Genomic DNA, 27,391 nt, shown 5'->3' with positions numbered 1-27,391 from the left:
TCCCTGAACAGACACACAACAGTTGTTCATTTATTCTACTACTGTGGCTTTATTGTTTTGTGTATATTTGATAGTTTTGTGTATCTGAAATAGGATTAGCCACATTCCCATAAATGGAAATTAAATAATATAAAAGAACCCCGAGATGTAGGGGTGCTTTATTTTTTGTTTTACTTTTGTAGATGTTAAATTTGCAGATGATTACTGCAATATATATTTCAAAAAGATTCATTGCTCTTCCTTTTTGCTTTTACCAGTAGCAGTTTAGAAGTCTGGAGTAAAAAAGTGCACAAGTAGGTCAAATGCATTAGTTAATTTCAGGTGGTTAATCAAAGATCCATACAACATTTTCTGATATGATTTCATAGTTTAAAGCACTATTTATGTATTTTTTATGATAAATGAGTGCTAAAAATATTTTTGCTTGCGCGCTTTGCACGCTCACATGAATTATTTGTGCCCCAGGTGTGCCCCAGTACAGTATTAGGTCTAGTGACGCCCATGGTTCAGAAGCTGCCTTTTCTAGAATTCTGTGGATTTAAGTTTGGAGGCAGGGCTTAAGGCTCCTCTTGCAGTACACATTATGGATCGAAATCAGAAGCTTGCAACCTGTTTACTATACATTTTTAAATGTTATGTAGAAGACATGCCAAAGAAAACATTCCAAATAAAAGTCAGATATCCAATATGTGTGACTTCAGCTCAATGGTAAACCAGTATCACATTTTTCCTCTGTTTTTTGGATGCCCAGGTAGAACCCTCCTGGAGAAACTCTTCATGCAACAGCAGCAAGAGGAGCCACAGGAAGCTGAGAGGCTCTGCTCCAAAATCTTAGCCATGGGTCTTCTTCTGCCTTTTACTGATTGCTTCAGACAGCAGCTTGAAGGCAGTACTGCACACATCACCTGTACTGGAGCAACCAAGTTTGATGTAAGTAGCTACATTTTCATTCTTGCTCATGAGTAAAAATATTTACCATTGGTAAATACACAATGCACACATTGTCTAATGTAAAATATATTCCACCTTTGACTGGAATTTTTTTTTTTGCGTACTCATCTCAAAGCTCCACCTGCCCACAGCCTCATTGTCAGTTTCTCTCTATAATGTTGCCTTAACTCCTCTTCCTCCTGACAAGTAACGAATGGGTGTTGTTTGAGTTTCATTAATTTCCTATTTTGTTGCGATCCGTGTCTCGGGTCTTCAAATATTATTGTTTATTTTTCCATCTGTGTTCTCATTCTCCGTCTGATCCGTTTATTTCCCGTTTAGTCCATCACCATGGTAACTTATTAGTTTCAGCTGTTACTCCCGGTTCCTGCACACCTGTTCTCTGCTAATTACCTTTCCTTTATAAGCCAGCCTCTTCTGTTTATTCTTTCTGGGACTCTAATTTGCTCACATGCAACAAGTAACGTCAGGTATGTTTTTCTCGCTAGCTCATTAGCTAAGCCACTTTGTTGTCATCTTTAGCTCACATGCTAATCATCTTTGTTTTCATTTTTTGTGCCATCGTGCCAAATCTTAGTTCTTTATATTTCCTAGCTTTCACGCTAGCTTCTTTTGTTTCCCTTTTTATTAGCTCCAGTGTTTTTGTTCAGAGCTCACTTTTTGTTAATAAATTTGTTAGATCTTACCTTTGTTGTGTTCTTCGTTTGACGCATCCTCGAGGGAATCGAACCCGGTACCACGATGCCGAACCGGCGTTACATATTTGGCATTCCCTCTCTTTTTTAAAAGTCCAAAAATGTGTTTCCCCACACTGTTGGCGTGTGGTGTGCCTACAGCCGGCATCACCTAATTCACTCAAGGGACGACCTGACCCTGAGCACTGGCTCTTTTTGTCAATATTGCTTATCCCCCTGTTTCTTGATAACCGGTACGTTTCCCAGCACTAAATTAGTAAGATTTCTCAAATCTATCAGCTCTAAATCAGCTTTCTACAACACATGGATATATCTTCATCTAAGTAAGTTTCCATCCATCCATTCATCTTCTTCCGCTGATCTGTGGTTGGGTTGTGGGGGCAGCAGCCTAAGTAGAGAAGCCAAGACTTCCCTCTCATTAGCCACTTCATACAGATCCTGAGGCGTTCCCTGGCCAGCTAGGAATACAGTCTTCCCAATGTGTCCTGGGTCTTCCCTGTAGCCTTCTACTGGTCGAACATAACATACCCTAAACCCCCCAGTGAGGCATAGTAGGCAACCTTAACTGATGCTGAAACTACCTCATCTGCCTTGTCTCTACTCTGAGTTCCTCCTGAATGACAGAGCTTCTTGCCCTATATTTACGGGAGAGCTCCATTCAGAGGAAACTCATTTCAACCACATTTACCCATAAACTTGTTCTTTCTGTTACAACCCAAATCTAATGACCATAGGTAAGAATGTAAATCGACTGGTAAATTGGGAGCTCTGCCTTCCGGCTCAGCTCTTTCTTCACCACGATGGATCGATACAGGGTCCGCATCACTGCAGATGCTGCACTGATCCGCCTGTTGAGCTCACCATACACCCTTGCCTTACTCGTGAACAGAAACTTAAATGTACCTGAACTCCCACACTTGAGGCAAGATCTCCTCCCCAATCCGGAGATGGATTCCCACCCTCTTACAGGTGAGAACCATGGACTCAGACTTGCAGACGCTGATTCTCTCCCAGTCGCTTCACACGTGGCTGCAAACCGATCAAGTGAGAGCTGAAGATCCTGGCCATAAGAAGCCAGCAGGAACACATAATTTTATCCTGCAGCTACCAAACCGGATCCCCTCAACGCCTAGTAATTTTGTCTATAAACGTTATATACAAAATCAGTGACAAAGGGCAGTCATATGTGGAGAGAGGAGAACCTTGTAGAAGGACAACTATCACTACAGCGAACAAAACATGACGTGAATGTGACAGATCTTCACACAATTGTGACTACTAACCACAGGTGTCACACAAGCAGACCGAGATCCATCTCTAAGGTAGTGGGTTTGGTGGACTCTTATTTAACAAGATGAACTGTACTAGAAGAATACCTTTAGTTTTAACCGAACCAAAAAGCTAATGTGAATGCACCTGACATGTTCCCCTGATTTATTTGATCAGTTTATATAAAATGTACATGGCTTTTGCTCATCTAGAGACATGACAAGGGGAATGACTGTAAGAGTTAAATGTTATGTTGAATTACTGTTAACTGCCATAAATGTGTTCCCTCAGCATGACCGGCTGTATAAATGGGCAGCTGTTAACCAGCCACCCGTTTCCCTTGACCATCTTGAAGGGAGGCTACCAGGTAACCCCAAAGACACCTGGCTATTAGCCAGGCCAAATGGAAATCAGACAGGAGTCCGATCCACAAATCCAGGTAAAAACACTTCTTTAAACAATATGTACACTAAAATACATGTGTAAGTACTTAAGCAGGTAAAACTATTTCCATTTGATATTTTCAGGGCAAGAAAAATGTGCTCATAGTAGATTACATGTTCTTGACCGAGAGTTTTTGTAAATAATACAGAAACGTTGTATTATTTCAATATACTGCACTTAAAATAATGGGACCACCTCAGTGTAATACGTTTTGAACATAATACCGTATTTTTCGGATTATAAATCGCTCCGGAGTGTACGTCGCATCGGCCAAAAATGCATAATAGAGAAGGAAAAAAACATTTATACGTCGCACTGGAGTATAAGTCGCATTTTTGGGGGACATTTATTTGATAAAACCCAACACCAAGAATAGACATTTGAAAGGCAATTTAAAATAAATAAAGAATAGTGAACAACAGGCTGAATAAGTGTACGTTATATGACGCATAAATAACCAACTGAGAAGGTGCCTGGTAAGTTAACGTAACATATTATGGTAAGAGTCATTCAAATAACTATAACATATAGAACATGCTATATGTTTACCAAACAATCTGTCACTCCTAATCGATAAATCAGATGAAATCTTCTTCCTCGATGTTGCTTCTAAACAACTCTGCCAACTCCAAAGGTATGCGCCGCTTCCTCTTGTCGTTTTCTGCTGTATATTTCACTACGTCCAGCTTGTAATCTGCAGTACATGATTTCCTTTTTGGTGCCATTTTTGTTCAGCCCTTCTCGGTTTTTATAAGTTACCGCCAACATTGAAATGATCCATTTTAGTAGCTACGGCAGTAGCATATAGCATATAGCAGTTAGCATCCCATGACCCACAATGCACCTCTGCCATGACCCTCCTCCGCCGAATTCTTATTGGTTGACATGTGTGGGACGATTGCTGATGTGTGTGTGACGATTGCTGACATTTTCTTTATCTCTTCCGCGAATGAGCTAAATAATATTATTTGATATTTTACGGTAATGTGTCAATAATTTCACACATAAGTCGCTTCGAAGTATATGTCGCAACGCCGGCCAAACTATGAAAAAAACTGTGACTTATAGTCCGAAAAATATGGTAATCATCATCATTCGTTACTCTCACACCAGGGGTTGGGGACCTTTATGGCTGACACAGCCATGAACCTAAATATTTTAAAATGTATTTCCATGAGTGCCATATGATATTTTTTTACACCGAATACAACTAAACGCATATGCATTTTTAAGACATATATAAGTGAAGTGAATTATATTTATATAGTGTTTTTCTCTGGAGCAGGGGTGCCCACATTTTGGGAAAATCTGCCAATGGTCCGCGGGCCTAACAGCGATTTTAACCATGCAACAACACCACAAGTGAGGAATTTAGCATCATTTTACCATATAAAAATATTAGCTTTTAGAGATAGTCAGGTTCAATAGATGGAAACTAGTTAGCCAATAAAACAAATCTATAGATTTTACAGTAAAAAAAAAAAAAGTCACCTTAGTCAGAATTTAATCTTAAATTTTTCGGGGGCTTTACACCAAATTACAGTAAATTGAAAAACTTTACAACTGTTTGTCTGAAAATGTGGGTGAATAAGCTGCCAGGTTTTTTTACAAAACAATTTACAATATTTTTTTTCTGCAGTGCATTAAATAAGATAAAAACAGTGGTACTGTTTTTAATGCAAAATTCTGGTGCAAGATCTGTTACTTTTTTGCCGTTAAATCTACATCTGTTGATTTCACAGTGCATCAATGTAAATGGAAAAAATGGTACAAGTGATGATTTTACCCTAAAATTACCGTAAAATCTGCTGGGGTTTTTCGTTTTTTTTTTTTTTACATTGTAGCCTTGCGGACATGCTATCAATGATTGTGGGGCTTGAAAGAGGTCAATATTAATGTGTATTAAATTTGATAGCCATCCTTTGGCCCCACTTTAGTCATCCCTGCTCAAGAGACTCAAATAACTTTACATAGTGAAACCCAATATCTACATCTTCAACCTCTTAAGGCCCAAGCCGTTTGTTTACATGTTTTTTTTTTATTATTTCTCTTTGCTATTTGGGCTTATTGGACCCTAATAAGAATAAAAACTAAGAATCATCTTTTGATATGATGTACTTAGTCCATAAGTACACTAAAGTGTACTTCATGTGTAGTGATATGCACATTTTTATTGTTAATTTTTTTTTCCAAATTTCATTTAATGTTATACTCTTATGACACCATCAGATAGCAGTGTAAGTGTCCACTTAAGCGGCCATAAGACCCCGATTTAGTAGTGTACACACTTTTGGAAATAAGAGCCAAAAGGTGCTGTCCACGCATGTGGCCACTAAGGCCTTTCGAGGTTTTTAAGCTACATTTAAACCAGTGTGGGTCCACTGGGAGCAGGTGGGTAAAGTGTCTTGCCCATGAACACAACTATATGGCGACGATATGGTGACTATATGGCGGAAGCGAGGATCGAACCTGGAACCCTTAAGTTGCTGACATGGCCGCTCTACCAACTAAGCCACAGCACCACAAAGCGAAATAATAGGACGCTGAAGAACATGCTCTCTCCACAAAGGCACATTCCTTTGTCCATTTTTCCTGAAATGTACGGTACTAATCATAGTTTTTTATTTTCATTTTTTAAAAGGGTTTTATCAACACAATAGTATTAATGGATTACATTTATATAGCGCTTTTTCTCTAGGCACTCAAAGTGCTTGACACTGGCAAGCCATCATTAATTCACTCCACATTCACGGTGCTTAAACAGCCACAGCTCACAATTTGCGCCAATGGCCTCTCGGACCACCACCAAACATTAATTCACACGTCTACACAAGAGAGAACTGCACTGTCTTGTCCAATGGCTATGATGGCGTAAGCTGCAACCCTCAAGTTTCTGGACAGTCGGTCTACCATTTGAGCCACGCTACCAATATAAACTATCAAGCTGAATATTTGATTGAAAGGAGGGGCGTTTACTTCTTGACATTGTTAATACGTGTAGCTGTGACTGACTCAAGCCTTGCAGGTAGCTCGAGCCTAACCCTGGTCTGAACTCAAGCGGTAGACGATGGATGGATGTATTAAAATGCATTAGAATGTTTTGAGGTGCGAAAATGTATCTGAAAAACCAGATGCAGTCATCAAAGGAGCCACATCTGGCTCACGAACCATACCCCTGATCTACACAATTATTAGCAAATTCAAAGTGGAAAAAGAATAGAAGTAGAAACTGATCTGAAGACTCATGACACTGGATGTCTCAATAGAGTGTCAATGCCATCCAGTCATTTCTCAAGCCCGCAACAGTAAAAAGAAAACCCAGGTGTAAAGTAGAAAAGGCTGTTTGCAACTTGCTCAAAATCAGATTTTTCAAATCAAAACTACAGCAAGGACAACACCAGCAAGCTTATCTTACCATTATTAGTTTAAGAAAAAAATGTATTGTTACAATAAACTTTATAAAACACTTCACAAGAGTCAAAGGAAACGCTGCTTTGATTGGCCGTAATGCTTGTCAATCACAGCGCTTGTTCACACGTGCATGCCTTCTATCAGCAGAGATATTTGTGAATTTAAAAAAATAAAATAAATGGAATGGCTGCTGTGTTGCTGGTTATCTTCCTCCTATCCGGGAAATCACAAAAAGCCGCTGCCTGACCAGGGCTCAGATAATCTGTAGCGACTCCTCCCATCCCCACCAAGGACTGTTTTCACTGCTGTACTCTATAAAGAGGTTCCGCGGTCTCCGTAGCAGAACCCCGAGGTTCTGTAACACCTTCTTCTCTCAGGCCATAAGACTTTTAAACGCATCAAAATAATTCCCTCAATTCCTCCCCAACAACGGGCTAACTCGCTGGAATATAAAGACAATATAATATACATCCATAAATGTGGATGCATATGAAAAAGTGCATTTATCTGTACAGTAGTCTATTTATTTATATATGCACCTTATTGCTCTTTTATCCTGCACTTCAACGAGCTAATGCAACAAAATGTTGTTCTTGTTTGTACTGTAAAGTTCAAATTTTAATGACAATAAAAGGAAGTCTAAGTCTGTCTAAATCTAAATAACAAACAAAAATAGAAGGGGCATAGCTTGGATGGTTTGAACCAGGAATAGGACGTGTCACGCCGATCAAAGCTAATAAAAAACATAAGGGGGTTCAAGTTTGGCTCCGTGGGTTATAGTTTGGTTTGTATATTTTTTTTAGCTGTTTTTAAATGCACCAAATCGTTGTATTTCAATATTTGTGATTCAATTAATAAAGGGTTTGTATGTTCTCTATATAATGTATTATTCTAATTGATCTTTTTTGTAACATTGTTAGTGAATGAAACTAGCATTTGTAGTTGTTTGCAAATATTTCTACACGATAACTCAGATATGGTAACATATACGGAAACAAAATTAGTATTGTAGTTCAATTTGCATCTTATTTTAATTCATTTCTATCCCTTTACTTTGTTTGTATTCATGTGTCTTGTGTTGACTTATAATTGGCATTTAAGTGGACAATTAAAGTGAGTTGTACACCAATATTGAATGACTCAAACCCAACCCAATGATGTAGAAAGGCAAATATTTTATTTGCTTTGTATCTTAGATGTAGTATCGGTATGTGCATTGCAGGTAGTGGTACTATCATAAAACTGTCTGCTCCTGCGTGTGGCAAAATAAGCAATATCAACTCCTACTTAGTCACAGTGACATTGGTTAAAAGTAAAAATAGATTTTTGAAAAGACACCTAAAGTTTCTTTTCAGTCAAAAGAGATATATTTCACATTGCCTCAGGATATTTGCACAAACAGGAGTCCTCTGATTTGTACTTGTGCTGATTTGTGCAAGTCTGAGTTTATTTGTTTAAAAAATGTGTCCATTTCTTTAGAAAATCCTACGGGATTGGGTTTGAGGCAGCAACAAAGCGACAACCAACAATGCCAGGTAAGTTACATGGAGGGTATATAATTGGCATTAAGGTTCAAGGTTCAAAGTTTTATTTGTAACATGCAGAGTACACCACGGTAAAATGCTTTATTCCATGCTCTTCAGATATTGCTTACAGTGGGATCCAAACACTAGTTGCAGAATCCAATACACTAAATACAAAAAATACAAACATTTGAATAGATCTGATGTACGTTTGTACATTAATTACAAGACAATAAGTTGCACAAGAAGTCACAGTAGTTATGGTAGAAGTATCAGTACAAGTAGATGTACAGTAGTCAAATGCAGTATCAGTGCAATATCAAATAGTATAACAGTAAATGTTTGAGATTATGGTTCTCACATGAAATGACATGAAACTCTGCGTGTACTCTTAAAGGGGAAATGCACTTTCTTTGGAATTTCGACTATCGTTCACAATTATGAAAGACATGACGATGGATAGATTTTTTAAATGTAATGCATTGTAAATATTACATACATTAAATCAAAAGTCCGATGTGTCAGGAAGAAGCACTCTTACTTGGTAAAAAGTGGTTTGGTCGTCACTGGTTTGCACGTATGAGATAGATGGTTGGTTTAATAACCTTGTTGTATTTTTCAACCTGTTGAACTTGCCTCACAACCTGGCTTTTACAGAGTTGTCCCTAAAGAAAGATTACACTCTCTTATTCAGTCACTGCACTATGTCACATTGTATTGTTAAACAATATTTGTTCATCGGATTACCATTAAAGTTGTTTTCTTTCATTTGTAGGATGATGTTTTACTAAAAACAGTAAAACTTAAGGAAAAACATGTGAGTGTTATCCAACAGCTGGAGGAAACCATTGAAGACCTCAGGACCAAGATTGCAGAGTTGGAGCGGCAGCCTCCTCTCCAGGATCCAGACCTAAAACCTACTCACACAGACAAGGAATGTGGAGGAGACGAATGTCTTTTTAGGGCTGTTTGTGATGCTCACCTTCAGACTGAAGCAGCTCAGGCTCTGGGCTGTGCGGAGGCTAAATCAGTGCAAACATCACCGATGGGTGACAGTTTCAAATTTAAAGTGCCTTATATTGAACCCAGTGGAGTAAATGGCTTCCTTCAGTTCCCAATCAAACAATGTTCATGTCAGGAGCAACCCCAACCTTTACCAGATGGGACACTTCTATCTTTACCAGAACAATCAACAGTACCAATACTAGTAGGGTCAATACCAGCCCCACCCCCGCCTCCCCCTCTTCCTGATGGACCTGCTCCACCCCCACCACCTCCTCTTCCTGGTGGTATTGCTCCACATGCGCCACCACCTCCTCCTGGTGGACCCACTCCACCCCCACTGCCTCCTCTTCCTGGTAGTATTGCTCCACACGCGCCACCACCTCCTCCTGGTGGACCCACTCCACCCCCACCGCCTCCTCTTCCTGGCGGTCCTGCTCCACCCCCACCGCCTCCTCTTCCTGGTGGGGTTGTACCACCCCCACCACCAACTGGTGGACCTTCTCCACCCCCACCTCCTCCTCTCCCTGGTACTGGTATTCCACCCCCGCCCCCTCCTCCGCTCCCCGGTGTAACTGGTGGGCCGCCCCCACCCCCTCCTCCTCCTCCGGGAGCAACCTGGGTTCCTCCAGTCCTTCCAGGAGTTTGGGGGTCCCTGCCTCCTCCTCTGCCATTGGAGCTGTATACTCTGGGCCTTACTCAAGAGAAACCACCCAAAAAAGCAGTAGTGGAGCCTCCCAGACCCATGAAGCCACTGTATTGGACCAGAATACAGCTACACACAAAAAAGTACATGTGTTACGTTTCATCACGGGTTTAATGTGGACTATTTAGACATGTTTGACACCATCCTACTTATTCATGGAGCAATATCTTGGGTACTGTCGCATTCGTGCCATGTTGCATTGTAATGACATCACATGGCGGCATCGATAGAAAAGTATGAGCATCACTCATGACTTAATACTTAGTGCTCATTTACAAAACTCTTCGTGGGAAAAGCCACCTTTAGCTACTTTAAAATTAATGCCAGTCATAACCTACAATCAACCTTGTCTATGAATGTTGTCATTCATCCTGGTCATTGTAATCTCAGAGCATTTAATCAATCGCTCCTGAAATGTTTGGTTTGTCTTAGAAGATGTTTCGCCTCTCCTCCGAGTAGGCCTCTACAGTTCATACTCATAGACTTTGATCGGTCAGATCTAGTCAAGCGGCTTGTGCCAATTCCTCAGTAGACTTAATCAGTATGAGCATCACTCATGACTTACTGCTGCGTGCTCATTTACAAAATCTTAGCTACTTTAAAATTAATGCCAGTCATAACCTACAATCAACCTTGTCTAGGAATGTTGTCATTCATCCAAGTCATTGTAATCTCAGAGCATTTACTCAATCGATCCTGAAATGTTTGGTTTGTCTTAGAAGATGTTTTGCTTCTCAACCGAGTAGGCCTCTACAGTTCACACTCATAGACTTTAGATGGTCTGATCTAGTCTAGCGGCTTGTGCCAATTCCTCAGTAGACTTAATCAGTATGAGCATCACTCATGACTTACTGCTGCGTGCTCATTTACAAAATCTTAGCTACTTTAAAATTAATGCCAGTCATAACCTACAATCAACCTTGTCAGGAATGTTGTCATTCATCCAAGTCATTGTAATCTCAGGGCATTTAATCGATCGCTCCTGAAATGTTTGGTTTGTTTTAGAAGATGTTTTGCCTCTCATCCGAGTAGGCCTCTACAGTTCATACTCATAGACTTTGATTGGTCAGACCTAGTCTAGCGGCTGGGCCAATTCCTCAGTACACTTAATCAGTTCATGCTCAGAGACTTAGATTGATCAGATCTGGTCTTAGACTTAGATTGGTCAGATCGAGTTTAGAGGCTGGTGCCATTTCCTCAGTAGACTTAATCCGTTCATGGTCATAGACTTAGATTGGTCAGATCTAGTCCAAGACTTAGATTGGTCAGATCTATTCTAAAACTTAGATTGCTCAGCTCTAGTCTAGTAACTGGTGCCAATTCCTCAGTAGACTTAATCAGTTCATGGTCATAGACTTAGATTGGTCAGATCTAGTCGTAGACTTAGATTGGTCAGATCTAGTCGCAGACTTAGATTGGTCAGATCTCGTCTAGCGGCTGGTGCCAAAACCCCAAATATTTATACTTCTAAACCGGAAGGGTGTGCCTGGGCAAGGACAGTTTCGCCCTATTGTAGTGAGAAAAAACAACTGTTTTGGTGCAAACAAACCATCTTACTGTCAAAACCAACGGCAGTTGAAGCTTAATTTCCCCTCGTTAGCCTTGAGGTATTGTGTGGCAGAACGATCACTTGTAGATCGACTACTACCAGTCCAAAATAGTTGGAAATCCCCCAGGTTAGCATTTCATTCAGTTTTAAACAAATGGCACACATATTTCTAACTCATGTTGTTTGTTGGAGGCTAAATTGCCAAGTCTTTTAGGAATGGTTGAATGTTGTATGGGGGAGATAGGTGGTGTCGCATAACACCTCCTCTATTCAGGGATGGTTTTTCAACCTTGACTTAGATGGCTTCCCATCCATTCTCCCTGTCCAGAATCTGTACATTTTTGTTCTCAAAGGAATGTTGTTTCTCCGTGAGGTGCGGGTAGACAGCTGAATCTTGGCCTAAAGAGTTTGCCCGTCTTTGCTGTGCCATGTTTGGTTGTTTTGTTTTTCAAATATATGAATCAGTGCATTCATCACTAAACTGGATAGCATACACAAGAGTGTTATTGGGGTTGTGGGGTGTCCTGCCTTTAGGATGCACAAGTCTTAATTTGGGCAAGCACTCAGTTTATGTCAAATTAGCTTGGCTTTAAGTTTCATATTTACAGCTTCAAGCCACGCCAACCTCGCTCTCTTGGTTTCCGTCTGCTTCAATGTTTCACCCTTCCTTCGTGCTGGCTTCCCGAAGTACAAACCCTGTTTCCATATGAGTTGGGAAATTGTGTTAGATGTAAATATAAACGGAATATAATGATTTGCAAATCCTTTTCAACCCGTATTCATTTGAATATGCTACAAAGACAAGATATTTGATGTTCAAACTCATTAACGTTATTTTTTTTTTTGAAAATAATAATTAACTTAGAATTTCTGGGCTGCAACATGTGCCGAAGTAGTTGGGAAAGGGCATGTTCACCACTGTGTTACATCACCTTTTTTTTAAACAACACTCAATAAACGATTGGGAACTAAGGAAACTAATTGTTGAATCTTTAAAAGTAGAATTCTTTCTCATTTCTGTTTTATGTCGAGCTTTAGTCGTTCAACAGTCCGGGGTCTCCGCTGTCATATTTTACGCTTCATAATGCGCCACACATTTTCGATGGGAGACAAGTCTGGACTGCAGGTGGGCCAGGAAAGTGCCCGCACTCTTTTACTACGAAACCACGCTGTTGTAACACGTGGCTTGGCATTGTCTTGCTGAAATAAGGAGGGGCGCCATGATAACGTTGCTTGGATGATAACATATGTTGCTTCAAAACCTGTATGGACCATTCAGCATTAATGGTGCCTTCACAGATGTGTAAGTTACCCATGCCTTGAGCACTAATACACCCTCATACCATCACAGATGCTGGCTTTTGAACTGTGCGCCTATAACAATCCAAATGGTTATTTTCCTCTTTGTTCCGGAGGACACTACGTACACAGTTTCCAAATATAATTTGAAATGTGGACTCGTCAGACCACAGAATACTTTTCCACTTTGCATCAGTCCATCTTAGATGAGCTCGGGCCCAGGGATGCCAGCGGCGTTTCTGGATGTTGTTGATAAATGGGTTTTGCTTTGCATAGCAGAGTTTTAACTTGCACTTACAGATGTAGCAACCAACCGTAGTTACTGACAGTGGTTTTATGAAGTGTTCCTGAGCCAATGTGGTGAAATCCTTTACACACTGATGTCAGTTTTTGATGCAGTACCACCTGAGGGATCAAAGGTCCGTAATATCATGGCTTACATGCAGTGATTTCTCCAGATTCTCTGAACCTTTTGATTATTTTATGGACCGTAGATGGTAAAATCCCTAAATTCCTTGCAATAACTCATTGAGAAATATTGTTCGAAAACTGTTTGACAATTTGCTTACAAATTGGTGACCCTCACCCCATCCTTGTTTGTGAATTACTTAGCATTTCATGGAAGCTGCTTTTATACCCAATCATGGCACCCACCTGTTCCCAATTAGCCTGCACACCTGAGGGATGTTCAAAATAAGTGTCTGATAATCATTCCTCAACTTTATCAGTATTGATTGGCACCTTTCCCAACTTCTTTGTCACGTGTTGCTGGCATCAAATTCTACAGTTAATGATTATTTGCAAAAAAAAAATGTTAAGTTTTAACATCAAATATGTTGTCTTTGTAGCATATTCAACTGAATATGGGTTGAAAATGATTTGCAAATCATTGTATTCCGTTTATATTTACATCTAACACAATTTCCCAACTCATATGGAAACGGGGTTTGTAGTAGTTTATCCTCTGTATACTCACCTTCTGTAGTTGTGAATCCTCATTTGTCGGAAAATAGTCGTTTTTGTTGTCTATTGCGAAGAAAACACTTGTGTTTGTTCCCAGAAGTAGGACACACAGTTGTTTCCAGAAGTCGGAAGTGCGCTACTATGGAAACGGAAGAAATCAGTCCCAGCATTGATTAAAATGACCAAAATATGTTAAATGTTGTACATATTACATATTGTTATGAAAGTGTTTGTTACTATGTTATTACAGCCTTGCAGTTTGTACACAAAACGATCAAGGGTTTGAAGTTGTTTTAGATAACTTTAACAGTGACTCCCATTAGCCGCATCTTTTAAGTGATTTTACAATCTTTAAAATCCTAAAAAATAAAAGACTGTTTTTGTCTCTCAAAATGACTGAACAATAGTAAAAACGAAAAAAAAGAGCAACTCCCTTTAAATTTCTACACCACCATCGCCCCCTTGCGGTGAAAAATTATAACTGTCATAAATTCATTCCACATGATTTGAACTTCCCAAATGTTTTGATGGCGAGTCGTGTATTGGTTGGGAGGCAACTTCATAACTACTGCTGTGCCTTTATCGACCCTTTCTGCTGAAAAAATTGAACTGTCATAATTTTTGTCCACATGACCACTTTTCCCGCCTTCCGCCCGATTGTAGCTGAGATAGGCGCCAGCGCCCCCCGCGACCCCACAAGGGAATAAGCGGTAGAAAATGGATGGATGGACCACTTTTCCAGAAATGTTATAAGGAGTGTCAGAGTGTTGGGTAGGACTTAGCCGCTTGACTACTGCCCCGCCGTTATCGCCCTCTAGTGGTGAAAAACTATAACATTGATAATAATAATATCCTTACACATTTTGCAATCCTCCTGGAATGTTTAAAGGTGGGTCAAGGTCTTGGGTAGGAAAACTGCAGGATTACTGTTGCACCTTTATCGACCCCTTGTGGGGAAAAATTATAACAGTCATACTTTCCTTACACATGCTCCGATCTTCCTAAAAGTTTTGAAGGCGGGTTGGGGTGTGGGGTTGGACGTGACCGCAAACGTCATGCATGTGAACCCTGCGGTGCAAGGGGGGTGAGGGCCTGTTCAACGCTGCTTGCAGTTTTAATTCTCCTTCTTCTTCTTCTATCACTATGGACTTGGACTTTTTGAGGCCCTTAGCATTCAGAAACACTCCCCAAATTTGGCCAAGACGTCCGGTAGGGGTCTAATCAGGTATTTTAGAGGTGCCGAAACCGAACGTAAAAAATTGGCTCCTTTAATGTTGGGAAAATTGAGCCCCTCGCCCCAGAGTCACCTATTGTCATGAAAATTCCTGGAAATGTTTAGGATGCACGTAAAATTCTGAAGAACCCATATCTGATAATAAACAGAAAGTCAGCCATTTTGACGTCCGTTGGCTATTTTTAGGCCGAAAAACAGCGTTGTACTTTATAGACTTTGATCAAATGACCCACGGTTAAAATGACAGATTCTAAACATATAATCTGTGTCTCAATTCGGTAGGTAGGTCTTTATTGTCATTGCAACATTTTTGTTTACAGCACAAACCCGTTCAAGATTAGACAAAACAAACAGTGTACAGGGTTACAGAACAGGAACGCTGATGGGTCGCCACGAGGCGCCCCGTAAAAGATGGTAAAAGGTAAAACGCTGGGGAAGAAGATGAGTAAAAAAATACAATCTAAACTGGGCTCCTAAGGGGGGCCCAGTCTGGAGTGGGAAAACACACGTTACATTTAATCACAACAAACTCGCAACAAAGGGGTGGGGAGTTGGGGCCATCCGACCATCACCCGAGGGGAAAAAGCAGTGGTGAAGGCGCCGGGTGGGGATGGAGGGTGTGTGCGTGTATGCAAAATTGTCTTGGGTGTGATGATGTAATGTTTTTTAGACTGAGGCCGATCTGCAAAAGTTGGACTCCAGGTGTCGTTGAGGATGGAGGGGGGTCAAAAGCGTCTATCGTTGAGGTGTCCTTGGGGGTGTTTTCAGAACAGCCTGGTCCTGTTTCCACAGTGTCAAGGCCGTTCGAGGGAGTCAAATCGTAGATTAGGATGTTCTTTTCCGCGAGCAGACAAAAAAAAACAATTACTTGTCTGTTCTATTCATCCATGCTGGATGCTTTCAAATTCAATTCAATTCTCCTTTTTTTTTTTTTTTTAATTCGGGGCTGCATCCTTTTAAGGACCCAGCCCATTTGGTCGACAGAGTGTGGGTCCTGGCAAGAGTTCTAGCTTGGGACAGTCTAGCCTACGGAACACTTCCTGGTTACGTCAGTTGTCCCCGCCCTTACATTTACGTGACATATCTGCTGCCCAGTCATGTGAGGTTGAGTTAAGTTCAATTCAATTAAATGTTTTGTCATTGTCACAAACAACAACAAAATTAAGTTGAGAGCATCAACACTGCATAGTTTGATGTAAAGTGCCACAAGTTTCTAAATACAAAAATTCCCGTAAATAACAGAGTGTAAACATTTAACAGATTAACAATTAACAATTGTTGACGCCATTGCAACATTGTAACAGATACATGAAGATGGTGACAAGGGTGCAGCAATGCAAAATCCAGTTCAGAGCTATTGTTGGTGGATGTGGTTATTGTCCATGAGAGGGGATCAAAGGAAGGTGGTGTTCAGCAGCCTTAAAGCCTGAGGATACATATTGTTCAATAGTCTTGTTGTCTGGGTCTGGATGGACCTGTATTTTCTGCCTTAGGGCAGCAGGTGGAACATATGATTGGTAGGGTGGTGACGGTCACACAGGATGTTCTGCAGTCTCCTCAGACAGCGAGTGGTGAAGATGGAACTTATCTCTGGAAGACAACTTCCAATGATTTTCCCTGCTGCTTTCACCACTTGTTGGAGTGTCTGTAAGTCTGCTTTATTGGAGCTAGAAAACCACAATAAAATCCATAATTTTCTTAACTTATGGATTTTTGGCACTTTTAGATGGCGCACTTGTAAAAGTTCACCATCAAGGGCTGGGAATGTAAATGATCCAGCTTCCTCGGGTAGTAGAGGCGTTGTTGGGTCTTCCCTGCTACGAAAACAATGTGAGTGCCCCAGGACAGGTCCTCCGCCACAGTCACACCCAATAATTTAAAACTGCTGACCATCACCACCACCAATGAGCCGATGGAGAGAGGTCTATGGTTCTTGAGTCCTTTCCTGCAAAAATCCACATACATTTCCTTGGTCTTTATGGTGTTTAAGACCAGGTTATTGTTGTCACACCATGACGCCAGATGTTGCACCTCATTCCTATTACCCATCACATTGACATTGGTGATGAGTCTGAGGACCGTGGTGTCGTTTGCGAACTTGACAATGAGGTTGGAGAAGGAAAAGGCAGAGCAGTCATGGGTGAACAGAGTGCAGAGCAGGGGGCTCAGCACACACCCCTGCGTCAGCCCTGTGTTGATGACTAGGGTGGAGGAAGTGTTATTGTCGACTCTAACACTCTGTTTACGATTTGTTAAATAACTTAAGATCCAATTGGACAGGATTATGTCAAGTCCTGGTTGCTGGAGTTTAGGGCAGAATTTGTATGGCCGGAAGGTGTTAAAAGTCGAACAGTAGTCCACAAAGAGGAGCCGCACATATGTGTTTATATGCTCCAGAAACTCCAGTAGTGTGTGGAGCACGCAATGTGGACCATTTTTTCCTGTAAGCTAGCTGATAAGGATCATGTGATGGGGGTATGGTAGCTTTAATGTGTTTGATAACTAGTCTCTCCAGGCATTTGGCAGTGATGGAGGTGAGAGCCACGGGCCTATAATCGTTAAGACATGTGACTTTCGACTGTTTTGGAAGGGGGACTATTGTAGCAGTTTTGAAGCAGGCCAGAACCCATGATGTGAGATCAAGGTGAAGACGTCCACCAGCTCTGCAGAACAGTGAAGAGGCGGGTCGGAGCAGTACAGGGTCGGTGTTCTCCCTGTCAAAATGGACATAAAAAAGGTTTATGTCCTCCGTTAAGGTGGGATTGTTAGCAGAGAAAGATAGGGGCTTCCTCTTATAGTCTGTGATGGCCCTGATGTGCTGCCATAGCAGCCTAGATAGATAGATAGATAGATAGATAGATAGATAGATAGATAGATAGATAGATAGATAGATAGATAGATAGATAGATAGATAGATAGATAGATAGTACTTTATTGATTCCTTCAGGAGAGTTCCTTCAAGAAAATTTAAATTCCAGCAGATGTGTACAAAGTTGAGATAAATTAAAAAAATACAAAGTTAAAAAAAAGTAAATAATGGGGGTTTAAATGGAAACAAAATAGAGAAATATTACAATAAGAATAAAAAATAAAAAGCAACAATGGGAATAAAAATATAACAGTAAAATAAGACTATAACAAGACAAAGTAGGCAGTAGTGACCCTGTTATGAAAACGTATTGCGCTGTTATTGTTTTGCATCCCCTGTCATCCTAGTACCCACCCTGCACACATCTGCTACATTTTTAAAGTTCTACCTCCTCTAGTAGCACACTTCATATTTCGGTGGAATTTGTAAAGGACTGACTATAAATCTGCATGATTAAACAGCGCCTTCTCCTCCAGTCTGCTGCTGGTCTGGTGGTCTGATGATCTCAGGAGGTAAAGAGTATTAGATGGACCAGTTCAGTCTAACTATATTCCAGTGCCAGGGTACCAAAACTGTTAAATTATAAACAATACCATCCACAAAGTGTATAAACTAAGATTATAGTATAAGCTCTGGGCCGCTGCGTCTGTGTGCGCCGCTATCCTGATCTCAGTGGAGAATGGATGGACAGATATCAATGATGAACCTGAGGAAGAGGCTAAGATTTACCGGCACCGCCAGCTTCTGATCTGACCGATCATGGGAGATGGTTGTCATGAAGATGTGTCACGTGTTGACAAACTTTCTAATTATTAGTTAATAATATTTATTTGTATGCTTGTGAACGCTCGTTGTAGTGTGCACCTTTTAAAAACAAGCAGACAATCCAGATGATGTCCCAGAAAGAGTCTTCACGGTCTATCCCAGGGGTAGGGAACCCATGGCTCTAGAGCCAGATGCGGCTCTTTTGATGACTGAATCTGTCTCTCAGATGAATCTTAGCTGACATTGCTTAACACGATAAATAGTGAATAATTCCGCTGGTAATCACAGTGTCAAAAATAACGTTTTAATCCATCCATCCGGTTTCTACCGCACCTGTTCAAGAAGTCGCATCAATGGTAAGAAGTATTTTATTTATTGTTGGTTAGCTTCAGAATAACAATGTTATTAAAAATAATACGAGACTTATTATACTCTAAAAATGTTGGTCTTACTTAAAAATGCACGCATTTAGTTGTATTCAGTCTTAAAAATAAATATTATATGGCTCTAACGGAAATACTTTAAAAAATATTATATGGCTCTCTCAGCCAAAAAGGTTCCCGACCCCTGGTCTATCCATACAGAAACACCACACAATCTTTTTTAACAATTACTTTATTGATATGTCATTTCAATTTTTCGCATTATATCAAGTAGTAAATATTGAGATAGCATACTATTATTAGGATCAAGACCCCTTTCAATGCTGCTCACAACTTTAATTTAGTGTTTTATTTAAATGATTCTGACTGGTTCGAGGAACAAGGTTGGCGCAAAAGATCAAAAACGAATCAATTGATTGATTGATTGAAACTTTTTTTAATAGATAGAACGTTTTGATTTCCACATTATGAATCCGGAGGAGTTGTTTGTCATATTTGTTGCTCTCCTTTGTACGGTACAACAGCCATGCATATTGCACTGCGCTGACCAGTCATTTGTTTTTTTGACAAAGTTAGGCAAAACTTTTAAGCGCTTCCAAACACAGTTTGTCATGAAACCTACTGCTTCTTCTTTGTTGGTGACGGCTATTTTTTCCGGTCGAGTATCGAAATGAGGAAACGACTTGAAAACATTTTAACGACAATCGTAATGTTAACCCTAGTTCCCATCGATGCGTGTTGCCCAACACTATTCATCAACCTTCTTATCCCAGAAGCATGCACGTCACTCATCCTGTCAGTTGTCAGATGCAGATAATGCTAGAACATTTAAAAAGTCAAGTTTCACACAAATTATATGAAAAGCTTAGTAGTTTAGCAGTAACATGTAATGTGAGACGAAGGAGAAGCAGGCCATTTTGCAGCCTGTATAGACATGATGAGGGAAAAAGACAAACAGAGATGGAGTTTATTTGTAGCATTATACAGGTCTGCTTTATCCTGACTTAAGTTAAGAACCTTAAGGTGGTCATTCCACAATCACTTCATCAAAACGGACAATCATGCCAAAACAACATCTACAACCTTCTCAAACCGAAGCACAAAATAGCAGCGCCTAGTCCAATCCTCCCTTTTCTATCTGTCTTGCCCGCATATTCAGTGACTCTTAAACTGTCAGAAAATTCAACTTTAAAGCAGGAATGAACAAATTGTAGAGTTGTTGTATAATTGGGAGTTATACAAAGTTGGTGGAAGTCAGTAAAATACACAACAAAAATATAAATGCAACAGTATTGTTTTTTGATCTTGTCTTTCATGAGCTAAACTAAAAATATATTTAACTTTTTCTACCATGTGAACATTGTGTGAAAATTGGGCAAGACTGGGCACCATTTTTGTATATGTTTTTTCTATAATGTATCTATCTTTTGCTATGTCATTAAGTCTAAATTATGAAACACTGTTGAATATAATGATATGGTCCAGATTCCCTTAGACCAGGATCCGATCATTTCCAATTTTGCAGCACAAAGCCATTGATGTTCCAAGGAACATCAATGGGGAAGTGTGCAATGGGCATGCTTATTGCAGGAATGTCCACCAGAGCCCGTAAATTATTATTATTTTAAATTGTTTTTAGTTTCTTACCATAAGCCGTCAAAGGCAATTCAGAAATTTTTGCAAAAGAAAAACACTCATTAACACAGATTTAGCCTGAAATGGTAATATATTTTTCTGTAGAGCTCTGTAAGTTCAGCTCTCTGAAAGATGAGAGCAAACACATAAATGTTGCATTAATTTTATCGTTGAGCATGCATAAAACTATTATCTGGTACTTTTTTCTCTCTAAAAAAAGATGTGTTCTGCACATCTTTTTCAGAAAAATTCCGTAAAACAAAATACATATGACGACCTTACCATGCAATGCAACGCAAACCCGACAGATCCCAGGTTCAAGTAATTTTTTCATGCATTGAGAAAACATACTCAAAAATATAATGATTTTAATAATACATGATAACTCAGATGGGTTTTTTTAAACACAAAACCAAACATGACTGCACATTCAGAGTGTTTATAGTCAATGTAAAATTAATTTGCATGATATTGTATAACAATGTGTGTGTGTGGGAGCCAAAATAATACATAATTCTAAAGCAGTTGAATACACACAATAGTGTTGCCTAGAAGATAGAGTTGTGGGCCAACTAAACTCACTCCAATGGCTTTTGAGAACAGTTCAGGGCTAACATAGTCCCAAAAGCAGCAAAACTGCAAACTCATCTCTGATACTTGCTATGACAATGTGCTTTTAAAAGAATAATATTTAATCTGTCTTGTGTTTTTTAGGGAAATATCGACAGTGTCCGTGTGGGAGAAAATAGAAGAGCCTGATGTAGACTTCGAGGAATTTGTGGAATTGTTTTCCAAAACAGCCGTCAAGGAAAAGAAGCAGCCACTTTCCGACACAATCACTAAGTCCAAGGCCAAACAGGTGATTTATTGCATTATTATTTTACATATTTTAAATCTTACCCCAGCCTTAATTTGTGTCCATCACACCAGTGGTTCTCAAATGGCAGTATGCGTACCCCTGGGGGTACTTGAAGGTATGCCAAGGGGTATGTGAGATTTTTTTTTAAAAATTCTAAAAAATAGCAACACTTCAAAAATCCTTTATAAATGTATTTATTGAATAATACTTCAACAAAATATGAAATGCAACAATTCAGTGTTGACAGCTAGATTTTTTGTGGACATGTTTCATAAATATTGATGTTAAATAATTATTTTTTTGTGAAGAAATGCTTAGTTCATGAATCCAGATGGATCTCTATTACAATCCCCAAAGAGGGCACTTTAAGTTGATGATTACTTCTATGTGTAGAAACCTTTATTTATAATTGAATCACTTGTTTATTTTTCTAAACACATTTTAAGTTATTTTTATATCTTTTTTTCCAAATAGTTCAAGAAAGACCACAAAAAATTAGCATTATTTTGCACTGTTATACAATTTAATAAATCAGAAACTGATGACATAGTGCTGTATTTTACTTATTTAACTCTTATTTTCAAACAAAAATGATTTGCTCTGATTAGGGGGTACTTGAATTAAAAACATGTTCACAGGGGGTACATCACTGAAAAAAGGTTGAGAAACCCTGCATCACACCATACGTACAACAGAGAATAAACAAAATGTCTATACTGTTTTTTGATCGTTTTCTCTTAAATGTATTATACAACAGCATAAAAAAAAAACAGAAAAAACCTCCCACAACTATATCATCTGTGAATGAATCGAAGCAAGAACATTCCTACATAGTGTATGAATTATTTAAAAATCCATCCATACATACATCTTAGCCCAGTGACGTGCAGTGAGATTTGAAGTTGAGGAGGCACTGACTCACTAGTTCTATTTACAAACATGACTTGCACCGGCTCAAAATCACAAAAACACACAGTACGATGCAAGAATAAAACATTTCAATACACTTAGCACAAAATTAACACAGATACTGCAGAACAGACACTAGACCAGCGGTACCTAAACTTTTTGACCTGGTGGCCGCGGTGGGTTTGAACAATTTAAACCCACTGCGGGGCGAGCGCAATGATATCGCGTTATCGATGGGAAAATGCATTTTTAGACGATATCATATGCCTGAGCGGCTACTACACACAGAGAGTAACAAGCAGTGGAAAATGGATTAGAAAGGACAGATTAAAAAAAAAATAATAGAAATAAATGGTAAATACTTGTATAGTGCTTTTCTACCTTCAAGGTATTCAAAGCCTTTTGACAGTATTTCCACATTCACACACACATTCACACACTGATGGTGGAAGCTGCCATGCAAGGCCCTAACCATGACCCATCAGGAGCAAGGGTGAAGTGCCTTGCTGAAGGACACAACGGACGTGGCGAGGTTGGTAGAAGGTGGGGATCGAACCAGGAACCCTCAGGTTGCTGGCACAGCCACTCTGCCAACTCGCCACGCTGTCCCAAATGTTTTTTGTTTTTTTTAAATTTGGGACTTTTCCGTGGGTTGGATTTTGGACCATGGCTGGTCGCATCCAGCCCACGGCCCGTGGTTTGGGGACCCCTGCACTAGACAGTATGTCTTACCTTTACTTGTAAATGAAGTCCTTTTGCCTTTCCTTCTGGACGAAGATCTCAATGACTTTGTTATAGAAGTCCTCCTTTTTCTCTTTTTCTTTGAGTTTTAAAAGTTTCTTTCTCAATTGAGATAATTGCCACGAAATGCAAGCTCCTGTTTCCCCAAAAAGCAAGTGGCGTTTATCAGGTCTTTTCACATCTCACAATTGTCCTTTACTTTGGCATTGTGGATGCTGCTATTTAGTCTCATTTAGAGCCAGATCAATAGGGGATATTTCAAACATTTTGAAAAAAATCTGACCTTGAATGTGGGCGAATGAGCGTTCACGTTTTCCCATTTGGGTCCAAACACGGTCACTCATTGAGAATAAAAGGCAGGGAAATGAATAAAGACGTGTTTTGTAGCACAGCCACAGAGCTATTATTTTACAGGATACCAATCCTTTTGAAATGCCATCCATCCATTCATTTTCTACCGCTTGTCCCTCTTTGGGGATAGTTGGGGGATCGCTGGAGCCTATGTCAGCTGCATTCGGGCGGAAAGTGGGGTTCACTCTGAACAAGTCGCCACCTCATCGCAGGGCCCTTTTGAAATGAACAAGTTATTTTTTGTCCTCAGACCACACACTTTTGAATCAAATCTGGCAGTTCTGGCGTTCGTCTCCCAGTATTAATGACTTTTTGCTTTGATTGAAAGTTCAGTCTTGAAAAATTCCTCATTTTAGAAATCCAGTCCTTCCTTTTTTAGGTCGAAAAAGTGTCACAGTTTGCAGGAAGCATAGCAGTTGTCTGTTGTTTTCTTCCTCCACTTCTTAAAGGTTAACCCATGTTGGCAGTTCATGAACTTTTGACATATCGCCTTCTACTGAAAGGCAGAGGTACTTGCTGCCCCATAACCTGCCTTTTGCCCGTGGCAACAAGCACGCGCTCAATACACTTTGTGTGTAGCGGTGGAGGCACCACCTGTGTCGGCCTCACTTCTCGTCTGCCGCGTTATTCTAATCATGAAACAGGGACTTTCAGCGATTTTCACCATGAAAATGATCAAAATATACAGGAACCACACCAAAATCACACAGAAAACCTAAACCAAAAGAGAAATATTAAAACTTATTTTATTTCATTAACTTTGTTTTTCAACATGTCATGATCAAGGCTTTTACCCCCCCTGACAGCACCTCACTATTATAGCCTATAATATCAAAGGTTCCACTCTCTAATCCTGTGTTTTTCAACCAATTTTGACCTGAGACACATTTTTTGAGTTGAAAAAAATCCGGAGGCCCACCACGAGCAGAAATCATTGAAAAACGAAACTTAATTGACAGTAAAAAGTTGTTGGATATGACTTTAAACCATAAAAAAGCATGCATCACTATAGCTCTTGTCTCAAAGTAGGTGTACTGTCACCACCTATCACATCACGCTGTGACTTATTTTGAGTTTTTTGCTGTTTTCCTGTAGCAGTTTCATGTTTTCCTTTGGGCGATATCTCCCGCATCTACTTTGTTTTAGCAATCAAGAATATTTCAGTCGTTTTCATTCTTCTTTGTGGGGACATTGTTGATTGTCATGTCATGTTCGGATCTACATTGTGGATGCCGTCTTTGCTCCACAGTAAGTCTTTGCTGTTATCCAGCATTCTGTTTTTGTTTACTTTGTAGCCAGTTTAGTTTTAGTGTCGTTCAGCATATATGTTCTTCAATGCCTTTTCTCAGGGGCACTCACCTTTTGTTTATTTTTGGTTAAAGCATTAGACACCTTTTTAACTGCACGCTGCCTCCCACTGTTTCCGACATCTACAAAGCAATTAGCTACCGGCTGCCACCTACTCTTATGGAAGAGAATTACACGGTTACTCTGCCAAACTCTAGACATCACCGACCACTCAACAACAACACATAATTTGCAGACTATAATTACTGGTGAAATCTTGGTGGTGCATGGGAGTTTGCCCAACCAGTGTACATGTGCTTTGTGGACTTGGAGAAGGCATTCGACCGTGTCCCTCGGGAAGTCCTGTGGGGAGTGCTCAGAGAGTATGGAGTACCGGACTGTCTTATTGTGGCGGTCCACTCCCCGTACGATCAGTGTCAGAGCTTGGTCCGCATTGCCGGCAGTAAGTCGAACACGTTTCCAGTGAGGGTTGGACTCCGCCAAGGCTGTCCTTTGTCACCGATTCTGTTCATAACTTTTATGGACAGAATTTCTAGGCACAGTCAAGGCGTTGTGGGGTTCCGGTTGGGTGGCTGCGGGATTAGGTATCTACTTTTTACAGATGATGTGGTCCTGATGGCTTCATCTGGCCGGGATCTTCAGCTCTCACTGGATCGGTTCGCAGCCGAGTGTGAAGCGACCGGAATGAGAATCAGCACCTCCAAGTCTGAGTCCATGGTTCTCGCCCGGAAAAGGGTGGAGTGCCATCTCCGGGTTGGGGAGGAGACCCTGCCCCAAGTGGAGGAGTTCAAGTACCTAGGAGTCTTGTTCATGAGTGGGGGAATAGTGGATCGTGAGATCTTCAGGCGCATCAGTGCGGCGTCTTCAGTAATGCGGACGTTGTATCGATCCGTTGTGGTGAAGAAGGAGCTGAGCCGGAAGGCAAAGCTCTCAATTTACCGGTCGATCTACGTTCCCATCCTCACCTATGGTCATGAGCTTTGGGTCATGACCGAAAGGATAAGATCACAGGTACAAGCGGCCGAAATGAGTTTCCTCCGCCGTGTGGCGGGGCTCTCCCTTAGAGATAGGGTGAGAAGCTCTGCCATCCGGGAGGAACTCAAAGTAAAGCCGCTGCTCCTCCACATTGAGAGGAGCCAGATGAGGTGGCTCGGGCATCTGGTCAGGATGCCACCCGAACGCCTCCCTAGGGAGGTGTTTAGGGCACGTCCAACCGGTAGGAGGCCACAGGGAAGACCCAGGACACGTTGGGAAGACTATGTCTCCCGGCTGGCCTGGGAACTCCTCGGGATCCCCCGGGAAGAGCTAGACAAAGTGGCTGGGGAGAGGGAAGTCTGGGATTCCCTGCTTATGCTGCTGCCCCCACGACCCGACCTCGGATAAGTGGAAGATGATGGCTGGATGGATGGATGGATGGATGGATGGATGGATAATTACTGGTTTGCAAAAAATATTTTTAACCCAAATAGGTGAAATTAGATAATCTCCCATGGCACACCAGACCGTATCTCACGAGTGTGCCGCGGCACAGGGGTTGAAAAACACTGCTCTAATCTACTGTTTTTATTTTTTTAGGTTGTAAAGCTCCTAAGCAACAAACGATCTCAGGCTGTGGGAATCCTGATGTCTTCACTACACCTTGATATGAAAGATATCCAACATGGTGGCTGTTTGACTTACATTTTGACACTACATAATAACATCATATATCATTTTTGTTCCTTCTTTTTGGGGCGCATGCTAACAACCTACCGTATTTTTCAGACCATAGGGCACACTAGATTATAAAATACACTGGCGATGAGCCTATTGTCGTACAAAAGGCACTCCGAATTATAAGGTGCATATATCTCAGCGCCCCCCGCGACCCCGAAAGGGAATAAGCGGTAGAAAATGGATGGATGGATGGATGGATATTATAATAATTTTTTTCTACACTAAAACACTTCAAGCCTGATTTACTAAATATCTGCGTGTACTAAAACATGTGCACACCTGATAGCACAAGCAAAGCTGATCTACTAAATGTGTGCAAAGTAGATTGCGTCTGTTGAGTAAGAAGAATAATGTGTTATCACTATTATGCTAAATATATGCTGATCAATAAAATGCCCACAAAGCTGGGAGAAGAACATTCAAATATAGTTATTTCGTACACGCAATGTTATTTAGTCACAATCTTCAGTGTTTTGTTAGCACTATTTTGCTTTTTTTTTTTGGCACGTGTCAGAAGGACATATAAACTGACAGTTCCACAGGATCAGTGCTTGTGCTACACAGACAGATGACGGACAGAGGAGAATCCTCTGTACTACGTGTTTGTGTCGACATTTTGGTTTGTCAGAAAGAAAAAATATTAAATGTATCGTCTTTTCTGCAATTTCCTTTTATAATTTTTTAGCTGCTAGATGCCTTGCGGGGCCACTTAAAACAAATTGATGTGTTATGGTGTATGCTGGCATTTTTATTTTTTTATGTTCTTTTTTTTTAATTTGGGAAAACAAATTATTATAATATAGCTCCTA

General features: G+C 40.4%; 2 protein-coding genes across 3 annotated transcripts in view; one reads left to right on the top strand and one right to left on the bottom strand.

Annotated features, from left to right (window-relative positions):
• LOC133557812 (formin-2-like) overlaps positions 1–27,391 on the top strand; it is a 71,232-nt gene that overhangs the window by 14,210 nt on the left and 29,631 nt on the right. For both annotated transcript variants that reach the window (XM_061908625.1, XM_061908624.1), the window contains exons 3-8: positions 752–930; positions 3,207–3,354; positions 8,250–8,305; positions 9,069–10,084; positions 21,413–21,557; positions 26,442–26,529. In XM_061908625.1, coding sequence (XP_061764609.1) covers positions 752–930; positions 3,207–3,354; positions 8,250–8,305; positions 9,069–10,084; positions 21,413–21,557; positions 26,442–26,529 — 1,632 coding nt within the window. The remainder of the gene's footprint in view (positions 1–751; positions 931–3,206; positions 3,355–8,249; positions 8,306–9,068; positions 10,085–21,412; positions 21,558–26,441; positions 26,530–27,391) is intronic.
• The window catches only part of mbtd1 (mbt domain containing 1), a 138,669-nt gene continuing 128,904 nt past the window's right edge, over positions 17,627–27,391 (bottom strand). Inside the window, exon 16 of the mRNA XM_061908629.1 lies at positions 17,627–17,760. Coding sequence (XP_061764613.1) covers positions 17,642–17,760 — 119 coding nt within the window. The 3' untranslated portion in view covers positions 17,627–17,641. The remainder of the gene's footprint in view (positions 17,761–27,391) is intronic.

The sequence above is a fragment of the Nerophis ophidion genome, linkage group LG08, assembly GCF_033978795.1.
Source record: "Nerophis ophidion isolate RoL-2023_Sa linkage group LG08, RoL_Noph_v1.0, whole genome shotgun sequence".
NCBI lineage: Eukaryota > Metazoa > Chordata > Actinopteri > Syngnathiformes > Syngnathidae > Nerophis > Nerophis ophidion.
The sequence above is the reverse complement of the archived record's forward strand: the minus strand, read 5'-3'. Positions and strand labels throughout refer to the sequence as shown.